The 13,957-nt window shown below is 57.9% G+C and overlaps 2 protein-coding genes across 4 annotated transcripts; one reads left to right on the plus strand and one right to left on the minus strand.

Annotated features, from left to right (window-relative positions):
• Positions 1-303: 303 nt before the first annotated feature.
• Positions 304-6,624, minus strand: PKLR (pyruvate kinase L/R). 2 transcript variants are annotated; one of them, XM_044991657.1, is made up of 11 exons: positions 6,495-6,624; positions 5,114-5,293; positions 4,644-4,735; positions 4,070-4,201; positions 3,624-3,810; positions 3,089-3,359; positions 2,345-2,495; positions 1,944-2,096; positions 1,523-1,689; positions 792-973; positions 304-544 (listed from the first exon to the last, which is right to left on the minus strand). In XM_044991657.1, exons 2-11 carry the CDS (start codon positions 5,265-5,267, stop codon positions 438-440), a joined length of 1,596 nt encoding a protein of 531 aa, XP_044847592.1. In that variant the 5' UTR covers positions 5,268-5,293; positions 6,495-6,624; the 3' UTR covers positions 304-437. The 2 variants fall into 2 exon arrangements, with proteins under 2 accessions (XP_044847592.1, XP_044847591.1); XM_044991656.1 differs by lacking the exon at positions 6,495-6,624 and adding an exon at positions 5,635-5,724.
• FDPS (farnesyl diphosphate synthase) lies at positions 5,893-13,750 on the plus strand. 2 transcript variants are annotated; one of them, XM_044991659.1, is made up of 9 exons: positions 5,893-6,164; positions 10,095-10,235; positions 10,383-10,463; positions 10,628-10,750; positions 11,103-11,191; positions 11,576-11,648; positions 11,913-11,990; positions 12,083-12,217; positions 13,273-13,750. In XM_044991659.1, exons 3-9 carry the CDS (start codon positions 10,416-10,418, stop codon positions 13,471-13,473), a joined length of 747 nt encoding a protein of 248 aa, XP_044847594.1. In that variant the 5' UTR covers positions 5,893-6,164; positions 10,095-10,235; positions 10,383-10,415; the 3' UTR covers positions 13,474-13,750. The 2 variants fall into 2 exon arrangements, with proteins under 2 accessions (XP_044847594.1, XP_044847593.1); XM_044991658.1 differs by lacking the exon at positions 5,893-6,164 and adding an exon at positions 9,324-9,650.
• The last annotated feature ends 207 nt before the right edge of the window (positions 13,751-13,957 follow it).

A 13,957-nucleotide genomic window follows, 5' to 3' on the forward strand; every position in this document is an offset into this window, starting at 1 on the left:
CCTACCCGCTCCCATGCCTTTGTGTTCATCATCCTCACCCCAGCTGCCACCTTCCCCCCAACCCAGGGTCCCCCATGCTGCCAAGGGGGCCACAGGCCATAACAGCTCCTGGCTTGACCTCCCTGGGGCAGCGGCAGAATCCTGGCTGGGAGGACATAGGGGTGGGGTGGGGGGGTTGTGTTGAGGAGTCTGGGACCTTCCTCCCGCATTTCCTTCTGGGTCTGGGGTAGTCCCTGTGGTGATGCTGGTGATGTATCCACAGAGTCCCTAGGTGGCCGGTTCAGTAATGCCAGGGAAACAGTCTTGGGTGGGAATGTTTACTGGCTGAAGCCTGGAAGCTGTGTGATACAGACAGGACCACAGCATGGAGTGAAGCAGGGAGCTCCCAGTGTGGGAGATGGAAGCATCTGCCCCAGCACCTCTCTCCCAGCAGCTTTTCACGGCACCTTCACCACCTGCATGATGTTGGTGTAGCCGGTGCCAGGTCTCCAGCCTGTCACGATAATGACGACATCATTGGAGTGCAGGAATCCACGCACCCTCCCTGGGGAGGAGAAGGAGCTGGTGAGTGAGGGGATGGCAGGCTGGGGAAAGGTCAGGCAGGAGCAGCGGGGGGCAAGGTGGCCCTGGCAGGGTCCCCATGGAGCAGCAAGGGGATGGAGATCTGGCTGGGCCAGACAGATGGCATGGGGAGGGGATTGCTGGGGGCTGGGTGGGGAAGACCGTGCCAGGCATGGGGTAGAGAAGAGCTGGCTGAGCCAGGCAGGTGTTGTGGGAAGGGTCACATTTACCCATCTCTATGCTGAATTGCACTCTGCGATCCACATCATCTGCCCACACCTTCTGCTGTGCCCCCCGATAAAGAACAGGGAAGACGCCCCGGCACAGGTGTGCCTGGCGTGCCACCTGCTCGTTCCGTGTCACGGCGATGATAAGGGCACGAGGCCGGTAGCGGGAGAGCAGCTGTGCAGACCTGTGAGAAAGGTGGGAGGGTAAAAGGAGTAAACCAGCCCCAATTCCCATATTCATTCCTTGGATTCAGCCTGGTGTGCGGACTGGATTTCAGATTGGGAGTGCAGTCTAATGGTTAGAGCAGGGGTCTGGGAATCGGGACTCCTGGGTTCCCTCCTGAGCCTGGGGGGGGCCTAGTGGTAAGGGATGCAAGAGGACTAGGAGTCAGGACTCCTGGATTCTATCTCTGGCTATCACTTATAAGGACCTCAAGTTCATTCCCCTTTCTGTGCTTCAGTTTCCCATCCATGCACTGGGGATAGCCCTGTCTCCATTGAGGTCTGTGAGATCTGGAAGCGCTGTGAGCTCCCTGCAGAAAGAGTGTGAAACAGGCCAGAGGTTAGTGATACACATTGTTCCATGGGGAAGGTTCCAACCCACTGGTCTCCTCCTCTGTGCTGCCCCTCCCCTGGGCACCCTGAAGGGTACAGCTTCCACACAGGAGCCTGGCTCCACGCTCTCTCCAAGAGCACAGCCCCCATCCCAGGAGGCCCAGCCCTTCACCTCTTACCTGCCCGAAGTGGTCAGCACAATGATGGCCGCAGCGCAGCACTTGAAGGACGCCTCCACAGCCCCAATGGCGGTCACCTCAGTGGGGTCCTGGCTCAGAGGGGTCACCTTACGCAACTCCTCAAACAGCTGCTGGTTATAGATGGCAGCCTCAGCCTCCCTGGCAATCTGCAGAGAGAGACCAAGCAGCTGGTGAATGAGCTCACTACAGCCAACACACCCCACCCTCCCTACAGCATGCCCTGCTGGGGGAGACTGAGCCATGAGCTGGCAGCTCCCGCCAAAGCCACACTCCCACCCCACTACCCCCTGATGGGAGAGAAAGCTCCTCCCACAGACAGCACCCCCACTCTGCTCTCCATAGCATCTCCTGCTGGGAGAGGCCAGGCTGAAGCGCTCTTATGTCTCTCCAGGGTACGCACCGCATGCTGCATGCACACAGCTTCCACGGGGTAGGCCCCCTTGGCTGTTTCTCCTGACAACATGATGCAGTCAGCTCCGTCCAGCACAGCATTGGCCACGTCGCTGCTCTCTGCCCGGGTGGGACGGGGCTTCTGGATCATGCTTTCCAGCATCTGTGGGGGAAAGGGAGGGAGACATCAAGGACATGAGTCACACGATGACGTGGCCTGATCCTCATTGCTAGCGACAGACCAGCATTCCCAGGTGGGGCCCTGTCCCCAGGGCTCCCAGGCAGATATAGGGGTTGGGGGTTTTGCCTAGTGCCCCAGACCTGGTGGGGCAGGATCTGGAGTCCCCAGCTGGGCACAGAGGGATTGGGTCAGTCCAGGTCAGCTCATGCTACTCAGGAGACCACACTCACCTGCGTAGCACAGATCACAGGCTTCCCGGCACGGTTGCAGCGGCCAATCATCATCTTCTGAGCCAGGAAGACTTTCTCCGCTGGGATTTCGATGCCCAGGTCCCCACGAGCCACCATTATCCCATCACTGGCTTCCAGGATCTCATCGAACCTGCAGCCAGGACAGAGCCAGGCTGAGTGCTATGGGCAGGGCGCAGAAGAAACCTGGCCCTGGTGTCCACCACCCCAGCCAGCTCACAGGGGATACTGCACTGCTGCAGAGCGTGTTAACAGAACCAGTGAGTCTAGTGGTTAGTGCACAGGAAGGAGAGTCAGGAGCTCTGGACAAGAGGAGGGCACAGGTAGGAGCTTCTCTTTCCCATGGCCGATTTTATAGCTGGACAGACAGGGCAGTGTTCCGGAGTGCCCGATTCCTGGGACTGCACCCAGCTGTGTGCAACTCACCTGTAGGGGATGGGTGGGAGGCAGATGGACACCAGGTACTGGGCACGCAGAGATACAGACAACGGGGCAGATCACTCAGTGCAGTGTGTAGCTGAGGGTGATCAGTGGGGCAGAGGGACAGACGGACGCAGGGCAGAGATGGGCTCATTGGGGCGCAGGAACGGATGGCTGCAGCGGGACTGGGAGATGGACATGGGGTGGCCAAGTGCTCAGTGGGACATAGGGACAGATGGACGGGGGGCAGATGGACACTGGGAGGGTGAGTACTAGGTGGGGCAGATGGGAAGACGAGACAGTTACTTTCTGACACCCTCGTGGTTCTCGATCTTGCTGATGATCTTGATAGCGCGGCCGCGTTCACCCAGTACGTCCCGGATGGCGGCAACATCTGCGGCTTTGCGGATGAAGGAGGCAAAGATCATGTCCACGCCATGCTTCAGCCCGAAGTGCAGGTCACGGATGTCCCGCTCTGACACAGCGGGGAGGTCAACCTCTGCCCCTGGCAGGTTGACCCCCTTGCGGCTGCACAGCATCCCCCCATTTTCCACCTCTGTTATGCAGCTGTCGGCACCTGGCCAGGGAGAGAGTGGCAGGGTAAGGCTGAGACACCCTGCCCAAGGGAGTAGCATGAGGCACAGAGGGGGCAGCGTGGAAGCTCAAGGGTGCAGCAAGGGGCACAGAGGGGGCAAGGGTGAGGGGAACACATGGAAAGGGGATAGGCAACTTAGATGAGGGGGGGCAGCACAGACATGGGGGCAACAAGGAGCAGTGCAGACACTCCAGGAGCGTGGGCTGGGAGCCAGTGCAGAGGCCCACAGAGTGTGGGGGGACGTACTGATTTCCTTGACCAGCAGGGAGATGAGCCCATCATCCACAAAGATCTTCCCACCGACCTTGACAACGTTGGGGAGGTTCTTGTAATCCACCCAGATGGTGGCCTGGTCACAGCACTCCTTGAAGGCATCGTCAGTGGTGACCGTCACCCGGGAACCCTTCACTAGCTCCACCTCCATGTTCTCACCCTGCAGCAGCACGGATGGGATTGGGGCTCCATCACAGCCTGGCCTGGCCTGCCCTGATCCAACCAGACCAGCTCTACTCACCGCAGCCCAGTCCGCGATGCCCCAGCCCTCCACAGTCACCTTCCCAAGCCTTCTGACAACGCTCCCCCACACCCAGCACCCACTGTCCCATGCCCAGCTCACTGACCCCTCCAATGACACTTTAAGCAGCAGAGCTGGGCAGACCCCACCTTTTTGCTGTTGATCTTGCCATACTCACCGCTTTCACCAGGCCCGTGCGGATTTCCGGCCCCTTGGTGTCCAGGGCGATGGCCACAGGGCGGTTGAAAAGGGGGTTGGAGGCAAAGCTCTCAGTTGCCTCCCGGATATTTTCAATGGATCCGGCATGATACTGTTGGAAAAGAAGGGCTGGGTCTTCAGGGTAGGCACCATTCAAAGGCCCTGTGCCTTGTCCCCAGGGACCCTGCCCCACCCTGGGGCTCTGCACCTTTGCCACAATCCTTACCCATCCTGGGACCTTGCCCCGCCCCTCCCCTCTCCCCAGGGTCTCTGTGCTCTGCCTCTGGGACTCTATCCCCAGGGTGGGCCCCATCCTGGGTCTGCCTCCAAGTCTGCAGGAATCATTTCCCATCCCAGCTCCTTCCCCCAGGGCCCCAGAATGAGGAATCTTCGTCGTTCCAGCCTCAGCAGACAGGACTGTCAGCCAATTACAGGGCAGGATTGCTCCCCAGCAGTCTCCAGTGGGCAGGATATTCCCCAACTGTGCACTACCAAGATCCCGCCACTATTCTGAGAGACTGGGGGTTCCTGGTGTGATATGCCTCCTCCCGTACCTCATGTGAGCCATGCGAGAAGTTGAGGCGTGCAATGTTCATCCCAGCCTTAATCATCTCCCTCAGCATCTCCACAGAGCGGGAGGCAGGACCTGCAACAGCATGGGGCTCAGGTGAGTACTGCTGACGGGCAAGTGCCTCCCATCCCACCTCATGGACTCCCCTCCCCAGCAGGTGCCTCACATCTTGTCCTTATGCCCCAGGAGCTCACCTGTGCCCCTTGCTCCCCCTAGATGGGTCCCTCACACTCTTATCCAAACCCAGTGTCCCTTAGAGCCATGGTTCTCTATGACCAGCCTGAGGACCGGCACCGGTCCCTGACATCTCCCTAACACAGTTTAAGAAGGCAGCAAGCTAGCCCCTGGTATTGAAAAGGTTGAGAAACGCTGCCTTAGAGGAGCCAGCGCCCCCGCTGGGTTAGCTGCTGCTGTGAGCCCTCACAAGGTCCATGTGGGGGAGGGGGTGGGTACCTATGGTGCAGATGATGCCAGTATTGCGGGTGGTGATGGGCTCAGAGTCGATGTCCAGCAAACAGAGATGCTCCAGGAAGGTGTCGGCCATGGCCGCTGTCAGCTGGTGCCTCTGGAAGAAGGCCGTGCCGAGCTCCTGGGTGAGCTGGGCCATGTTGTCCAGCAGCCTCAACTCAGCACCTGCTGACACAGGGACAACTCCTGTGTTAGGACTCTGCCAGGGCGGTCTCCCAGGGGTCCTCAACCCAGGCACTGAGTCAGGCTGCTTGGCTAGGTCTCTCCCATGCAGATGAGGCAAGCAGGAAGTGGCACAGCTTATCAAGGCACCTGACAAGTGCCCTGTGATCACTACTGTGCCTCATGATCAGAGTGCTCACAGCACTGCTGCTCCCTGAGTGCTAGAACTCACTGCAGAGACTGGCCTGTGTCCGCGGGGTAATTAACACCTTGTTAAATGGAGCCCCTGGATGATTGCTTCCCAGGACTCAGTGAAGGAGCAGCTGAGCAGGGCCCAGACTCACCTTCCATGGTGTGGATCCAGAATCCGCAGGGGCTCACTTGCCTGCCAGCTTCTGGCTCCAAGCCTCCAGTCACATGTGTCTCTGGGATGGACACTCCCAGCCCAAAGGTCACATGAACAGTTCAAAACTCACCAGACCCAGGCTGACCCTGCAGCTGACTGACAGCACAGGAGAGGCCATTACCCATCCCAGGAGATGGCAGCACCACCTGGGACACCATACAAGCTGCACACCCCTATAGAACAGGGGCTTGGGCTGCTGTCAGTCTGATAATATCCAGACCCTGAGGCCTGAGCTGTGAGTGCCACATACTCCCACCCAAACCCTCAAATCTGTCATTAGGCACCCAAGTATCTGCCTGCCGCACCTTCCTCTCCATCTGTGGCCACACAAGGACAGAAAGATGCAGAGCCGGAGTCTGTGTGGACAGAAAGTTTGCACCCATTCCAGTCTCAGTGAGAACACGTGAGTCTGCCCCAGCTGGGATAGTACGAAGGGCCCAGGGCCAGTCCTCAGCCGTGGGGTGACAGGTAAGGCCTGGCATTTCCATCTCAGACACTGTTATTACTAATGCTCCTGTGGCATTATAACATCACAGACACTCCTCAGGACCAATAGACATGCCCCTCACCCTAGAGAAGGAGGGGTAGGCTTGGGGTGACTGGGAATAGCCCTGGGGAAGCCAGTGGAGTTATATTGCAGGAGAGTCAGGCCCCAGCTCCAAGGACCATCCCCAGGAGGAGAGATGCAAGGGTGAGGGCCTTTGCCAGGATAGAGACTGCAGTCTGCGCTCCCCCCTCCCCCTGGCAAGTCTGCACAGGAGGGGGTGAGCTGCCTGCAGTGAACTGGGAGCCACCCACCTCGCTCAGGTTTTGCTGCTGCGTTTCCTTCTCAGCGGCTCCGTGGCAACGCCCAAGTGAAAAACAAGGAAGTGGAAGCCGTTTCCTTACTCTCTGCCAGCCCCTCTTGAGCCGCCCATTCTCAGCCCCTCCTTGCTCCCTTCCCTGCTGCTCCCTGGCCCAGGCAGGCAGCTGGGGGCATCCTCTTCCTGAACGGTTAAGCCAAACCCCATTTATTGGCTCAGCCTAATGCTGGGGTGTCCCAGTTATAGTAACTCCCAGCCCCAATCCCTGCCCCATGCAGCAGGGCAGCCCAGAGGATTCCGGGGGCCTGGGGTCTTCGGCGGCGGGGGGTCCTTCCGCTCCAGGACCCGCTGCCAAAGTGCCCTGAAGACCCGTGGCGGGGGCCCCCCGCCGCCGAATTACCGCCAAAGTGGGACCCACCGCCGAAATGCAGCCAGGTCTTCAGCGGTAATTCGGCGGCGGGGAGCCCCCGCAGCGGGTCTTCAGGGCACTTCGGCAGCGGGTCCTGGAGTGGAAGGGCCCCCCGCCGCCGAATTACCGCTGAATACCCAGCTGCACTTTGGCGGTCCCGCTTTGGCGGCAATTCGGCGGTGGGGGGGGGGTGTCCTTCTGCCCCGGAGCGGAAGGACCCCCCGCCGGTGAAGACTGGGAGTGGAAGAAGATCTGGGAGCCCGGGCCCCGCAAGAGTTTTCCGAGGGCCCCGGAGCAAATGAGGGACCCCACTCCAGGGGCCCCGAAAAACTCTTGTGGGGGCCCCTGCAGCAAATTGCCCCTCTTGTCCCCCCCTCTGGGCGGCCCTTCCATGCACCACACATCTCTCCCCCGATGCTGGTATGTGTCCTAAGAGCCCCATGGTCCCAATTCCCCCTCTGGGCAGGTGTCAACTGGTTCTCCCATCTGCCTGTTCCTGCTCCCCGGGGAGGGCCACAACACCCTTGCTTTGGCTTCCTGTCCAGGCAGGTGACTGCTGCTCCCTTTGGACAATCAGGCCTGGAGAGGAGAAGGATTATAGGGGCTTACAAGAGCCTGGCACTCTCTAAGGGCTGGGGGCCTATTCAGCCCCTGGAACAGCTCAGAATCCCTTACAGACACTTTAGCCCTTCACCACCCCCGGGCTGTGCCTACTGGAGGCGCAGTCCAGAATCTCAGTCCTAGTATAGACAGGCTGCCAACCCCTGCCATGCTCAAGGGTCAAATTCCTTACAGTCATCAGACCCAACCCCCTTCCCCATCACACCCAACCCCCTCCCCTCAGCCCCCTTCCTCTCCCTTTCACACCAATCCCCTCCCCTCAGCCCCCACCCCCGCCCCTTCACACCAACCCCCTCCCCTCAGCTCCTCCCCATCACACCCTAATCTAAAGGCAGCAAAGAATCCTGTGGCACCTTATAGACTAACAGACGTTTTGCAGCATGAGCTTTCGTGGGTGAATGCCCACTTCGTCGGATGCAAGAATGGAAATTTCCAGGGGCAGGTAAATATAAGCAAGCAAGAAGCAGGCTAGAGATAACGAGGTTAGATCAATCAGGGAGGATGAGGCCCTGTTCTAGCAGTTGAGGTGTGAAAACCAAGGGAGGAGAAACTGGTTCTGTAGTTGGCAAGCCATTCACAGTCTTTGTTTAATCCTAAACTGATGGTGTCAAATTTGCAAATGAACTGAAGCTCAGCAGTTTCTCTTTGAAGTCTGGTCCTGAAGTTTTTTTGCTGCAGGATGCCCACTTGAGATCTGCTATTGTGTGGCCAGGGAGGTTGAAGTGTTCTCCTACAGGTTTTTGTATATTGCCATTCCTAATATCTGATTTGTGTCCATTTATCCTTTTCCTTAGAGACTGTCCAGTTTGGCCGATGTACATAGCAGAGGGGCATTGCTGGCATATGATGGCGTATATTACATTGGTGGACGTGCAGGTGAATGAACCGGTGATGGTGTGGCTGATCTGGTTAGGTCCTGTGATGGTGTTGCTGGTGTAGATAGGTGGGCAGAGTTGGCATTGAGGTTTGTTGCATGGATTGGTTCCTGAGCTAGAGTTACTATGGTGCGGTAGCAGCAAAGAATCCTGTGGCACCTTATAGACTAACAGACGTTTTGCAGCATGAGCTTTCGTGGGTGAATACCCACTTCTTCAGATGCAAGTGGTGGAAATTTCCTGGGGCAGGTATATATAAGCAAGCAAGAAGCAAGCTAGAGATAACGAGGTTAGATCAATCAGGGTGGATGAGGCCCTGTTCTAGCAGTTGAGGTGTGAAAACCAAGGGAGGAGAAACTGGTTCTGTAATTGGCAAGCCATTCACAGTCTTTGTTTAGTCCTGAGCTGATGGTGTCAAATTTGCAGATGAACTGGAGCTCAGCAGTTTCTCTTTGAAGTCTGGTCCTAAAGTTTATGGTGCGGTGTGCAGTTACTGGTGAGAATATGCTTCAGGTTGGCAGGTTGTCTGTGGGCGAGGACTGGCCTGCCACCCAAGGCCTGTGAAAGTGTGGGACCATTGTCCAGGATGGGTTGTAGATCCCTGATGATGCGTTGGAGGGGCTTTAGCTGGGGACTGTATGTGATGACCAATGGAGTCCAGTTGGTTTCTTTCTTGGGTTTGTCTTGCAGTAGGAGGCTTCCAGACGTGTACCCAGAAGGGTTAACATTTGCAGGTTCCCGCCCATAACCCTCCTCTAGCCTCCTCCAATCACAAGGCCCAATAAGGAATAGCCCCGCCCCTTCGCCTTCCTACTGGCTCAGAGTTTTCGAGCCCCTCATACGATGGAGCTGGCCAATGAGCGCTGCCGCCTGCCATGGTCCGCCACGGGGCCCCGCTCCGTTCCCGAGGCATGCCGGGAGTTGTAGTCCGTGGATGGAGGAGCGGCGCTGGCTGCCGCGGGGTTCTGACAGCGCGAGAACTACAAGCCCCAGCGTGCCGCGGGTCCCTCTCCGAGCGGCGGTGGGTGGGGGCGGTGCCGAGTGGAGACAGGCGGGTGCCGGTCTGGGGAGCAGTGGCCCCGGCTGTGACTCTCCTGTTGACGGCACCGCGATGAGCGGGGCTGGGGCAGCGGCAGCGGCGGACAGGGCGGCCTTCGTGGGCTTCTTCCCCCGGGTGCTCCGGGACCTCACTGCAGATGGGCTCCAGCACCCCGAGGTGGGCGACGCGGTCGCCCGGCTGAAGGAGGTGAGGCGGGGACTGCGGGGGCTCGAGGTTACCGGGCCAGGGCACGGCTGGGGAGAGCATGGGACCTGGGTGCTTCTGCCACCAGTGACATTGCTGGCACTTCTAGCTGCCGTCTGTAGGCTTCAGAGTGAACGTCTCGCTGCGATGAATGGGCCAGCCCCCTCCCCCAAGCTATTGTTTCAGGCTGCCTGCAGGTTCACTGGACCAGCTATGCTCCATTTGCTCTTGCTCTCTAGGGTGATAGGTCCCTAGCTGTTGATTGTATGGTGGTACTGTGATACTAAGGCAGGGCCCTCATACCCGTGGGACCAGCGAAAGACTCCTCCTCACAGTGTGTACAATGCAGGTGGGCTTTGTACCTCTCTGCAGCATGGGCAGGGAACTGTGGGATGAGGCCCTCCAAGGATGACTGCACAGCTTCCTTTCCCCTTGTGTCCTCTCCAGATTCTGGAATACAACACCCCAGGTGGGAAGTATAACCGGGGCCTGACAGTGCTGGCTGCCTTCCGGGAGCTGGTGGGGCCAGAGCAGCAGGACCCAGAAAGCTTCCAATGTGCCTTGACCGTTGGCTGGTGCATCGAGCTGGTTAGTGTTTACTCTGAATCGGGCTCAACCTGGAGCTGAAGATGCTCTTATTGGGGTGGTATCTCAGTGTCAAGGTGGGATTTTGGGATGCAGAAGCTCTGTAATGGGGCCTTGTGCAAGTTTATCTTATAACTCCTTTTATTGTAGCTCCAAGCTTTTTTTCTGGTGGCTGATGATATCATGGACTTCTCACTCATCCGACGTGGCCAACCCTGCTGGTATAAGAAGGTAATAGAGGCTGTTGGGGTCTTAGTGGGGGCACTGGGGAGGGTGAGAATGAGGGTGGGGTGCCTGGGGTATTGGGGGAGAGGTGGAGGAGTCTCTAGAAAGTGGGCATGGGGGTGCCTGGGTGGCTGGACCTGCTGGTGTAACCTGTTCTTGTTCTGTTGCAGGAGGGAATTGGTTTGGATGCTGTGAATGATTCCTTCCTCCTCGAGTCCTGTATCTACCAGTTGCTGAAGAAATACTGCCGGGGGCAGCCCTACTACTTGCACCTGCTTGAGCTCTTCCTGGAGGTGGGGCTGGTCCCTGTGCCCCCAAGATCTCCCATCCCTGGGTCACCCCCACCTCGCTGCACTCAAAGGCACTTCAGACCTTGCCCAAATCTCTCTGCTTTGTTCCTGGAAAGTCTCTGCCTTTCCTGTGCATTGCCCCGGGGCTGCATCCCTGCAGCACTGGAGGGGAGTGCCAGTGGGGCAGTGACAGTGAGATGGCAATTCCTGCCCCGCCCCTTCAGTGATGGTGAGGGGGTGGGCACTCAGGCTCCCCATGTGCTGCCTGAGGTAGGTGGCTCCTGGGTCTCTTCTCAGAGGGTAGTGTGAACACTGTCATGTAGGGTTGGGTCCATATAACATCTCTTGTCCCCAGACCTCATACCAGACTGAGCTGGGACAGGCACTGGACCTCATCACCGCTCCGCCTGGCCATGTTGATCTTAGTCGTTTCACTGTGCAGAGGTGAGGTGCTGGGGCAGAAGAATCCTGCCCGGTGGGGGAGGAGTGGAGTCCTCGGTTCTCTAGGTTGAGAGGTGACCTTAACTCTCAAATAGTCTTGTCACTTCAGAGTTCTGCTAGCTCTGTCTAGCTTGGGAGTTGTCAGAGAGGGGTGCTTACCTCTCTCCCAGGCCCATTGGGCTCTCTGCAGGAGCAACTTATCCCTCCAAACCAGCTGGAGAAGGGACGCTCTGTCTCCTCCAGCTGGACACTTGATTCCCCTGTTGCGGAGCAGGACTTGTACCCGACCTCTCCCACAGGAAGTGACCCCAGTATCTGCACTGACCGGATACAGGGACTTAAGTTGACCTGAGGCCAGTGTTACTGAGTGTGGATACTGTCTGGCAGGTACAAGGCAATCGTTAAATACAAGACCGCCTTCTATTCCTTCTACCTGCCGGTTGCAGCTGCTATGTACATGGTGAGTGTAGCTCCAGCTGCTGGTTATGTGGGTTCAAGCAGCAATGGAGAGGCCATAGGGTGTGAGCCAGGCTGACCAGGGGAGTCCCATGTCAAGGGGAGTGGGGGTGTAGAAGGGGTGGGAGGCTGGGATGGAGGGGAGCTGGTGTCTGAGGATCAGGTGAAGTGGGGTAGGGAAGAAAGGTGGTGGGGAAGGATATAACAGGTTGGGGGATGCAGGTGCTGGAACATGCCAGCAAGTGTCTCAGCCCCTCCCGTCTCTCAGGCCGGCATTGACAGTGAGGAGGAGCATGCCAACGCCAAAGCCATCTTGCTGGAGATGGGCGAGTTCTTCCAGATCCAGGTAGGAGACTCCTCCCTGCCCCAGGGTGTTCCTGGGCACTGGGACTGGGAAGCTCACAGTGCGGAGGCCTGTAACTGGCTTTCTGCCCATAGGACGACTTCCTTGATTGCTTTGGGGATCCAAACCTGACGGGTAAGATTGGCACTGACATCCAGGACAACAAGTGCAGCTGGCTGGTGGTGGAGTGCCTGCACCGTGTCTCGCCAGAGCAGAGGCAGCTCCTGGAGGTAACATCAGCAGCTGGGTGGAGGGTGGGGAGGCAGCTTGGCGCAGGTGGGAAACAGTCCTGACCCTGAGGCGCCAGCTTGGGTCCAGCTTTGTTCCCCTGGCGTGAACCTGCTGGCGGAGAAGGGGTACAGTTCTGTACCTAATGTGAATCTGGAAAAGCTCACTACTCATTAGGAGTCCTGCCAGCAGACCCTGACACCTACTAGGCTCTAATAGTCGGGGGTTGTCACGGAGTCCCCGGGCGATGCTCTGGAACTGCTCCCCACAAAGCCAGGCAGGACTTTGGGGAGCCTCCTCTCCCACGGAGCAGACTCTTGTCAGGGCAAGACGCTCACACGGCTTCACCTCCTGGGTCTCTCCTGGGAGCATTCAGCATCCTCTGCCCCTCCGTGCGCATCCCACAGCGAGCCTGCCCCAGCAGGGTCCTGGGGAAGCCACAGGGTCCTGCACCCCCACTTCGCAGTCAGACGTGACTCTCAGCCAGCCAGTAAAACAGATGTTTATTAGATGACAAGAACACGGGCTAAAACAGAGCTTGTCAGCCCAGCAAACGGGACCCCTCTGCCGGGTCCATTCTGGGATCCAGCGAGCCAGACAACCCCGTCTGCCCTCACTCCTCATCCCCAGCCAGCCCCAAACTGAAAAACCCCCTCCAGCCACTCCTTCTCTGGGCTCTCTCTCTTTCCTGGGCCGGGAGTCACCTGATCTCTCTGTTCACCTTTAGCTATTTCCTTGCAGGCAGGGAAGGGCCCTGGCCATTTGTTGCCAGGGAGGCAGAGTGTCAGTGATTTATGCACACTGGCCTTTATCCCACCACCTAGAGACTTAAGAAATGCTTTGGGGAAACTGAGGCACACACACAGTATTCAGAGGAAACATTAAGAACAGTCCCAATTTGTCACAGGCATCTAGTGATATACAGTGCTGAGTCCTATGGCAGGAGGATGCAGAGCCCAGAACCGGGGGAGATGATGGCTCCTGGTGCAGCTGGTTGTGGAAGCCAGCAGCTCCATTCTGGGCTGGGCCTTGTCTGACCGTGTTCCTTGGCTTCCAGGAAAACTATGGGCAAAAATCGCTGGAGAAGGTGGCCAAGGTGAAGGAGTTGTATGAAACTGTGGGCATGAGGGAAGCCTACCAGGAGTGTGAGGAAAGCAGCTACCGCCGCCTGGAGGAGCTGGTTGAGAAACATGCCAACCACCTCCCCAAAGCAATTTTTCTTGGCCTAGCCCAGAAGATCTACAAGCGTCAGAAATGACAGGGTGGGCTGGCTCCTCAGGGCTCTAACAGGAAAGGTGTTGACAGGCCTCCTTCCATGAGGCCCAGCTTCTGGCCTGGGAGCTGACTCTTCAAACTCATCTGCTATGGGGAAGGTGATGCCTCCCCTGTGCCCATTCCATTGGGGATGGTGAACTGTATAGCATCTGATATGGTCTCTTGTTGGAGTGTGTGGGAGAAACCTGCTGTCCATGTAACAGATCAATTGTGATAGCAGAGATGCAAAGCATTTGTATCAATAAACATAAATTATTGTAGCTGCTGCCCATGTGATTGTGGGGGGACACCCGGCCCTGAGAGCCTCTGCCTCTCTCACCAGCACACCTGCCTGCATGGAAGGGAAGGGGGAGTGTGACACCTGTGCCCTGCTCAGCTGGTGTGAACAGTATTGCTGCCCATCTGGCCTGGGGTGGACATGGGATCTGGTCCCAAGGAGCTCAGCTGGCACCAAAGATGAGCTGGGG

The sequence above is a fragment of the Mauremys mutica genome, chromosome 17, assembly GCF_020497125.1.
Source record: "Mauremys mutica isolate MM-2020 ecotype Southern chromosome 17, ASM2049712v1, whole genome shotgun sequence".
Classification (NCBI taxonomy): Eukaryota; Metazoa; Chordata; order Testudines; family Geoemydidae; genus Mauremys; species Mauremys mutica.

Coding starts and splice junctions, on each gene's coding strand:
- PKLR (XM_044991656.1), bottom strand. Junction 3,360..3,623: donor CCTGCTGGTCAAGGAAATCA/GTACGTCCCCCC, acceptor CTCCCTGGCCAG/GTGCCGACAGCTGCATAACA. Junction 545..791: donor GCAATTCAGCATAGAGATGG/GTAAATGTGACC, acceptor TCTCCTCCCCAG/GGAGGGTGCGTGGATTCCTG.
- FDPS (XM_044991658.1), top strand. CDS start 9,339: ATGGAGGAGCGGCGCTGGCTGCCGCGGGGTTCTGACAGCGCGAGAACT. Junction 10,464..10,627: donor AACCCTGCTGGTATAAGAAG/GTAATAGAGGCT, acceptor GTTCTGTTGCAG/GAGGGAATTGGTTTGGATGC. Junction 11,991..12,082: donor GCGAGTTCTTCCAGATCCAG/GTAGGAGACTCC, acceptor TTCTGCCCATAG/GACGACTTCCTTGATTGCTT.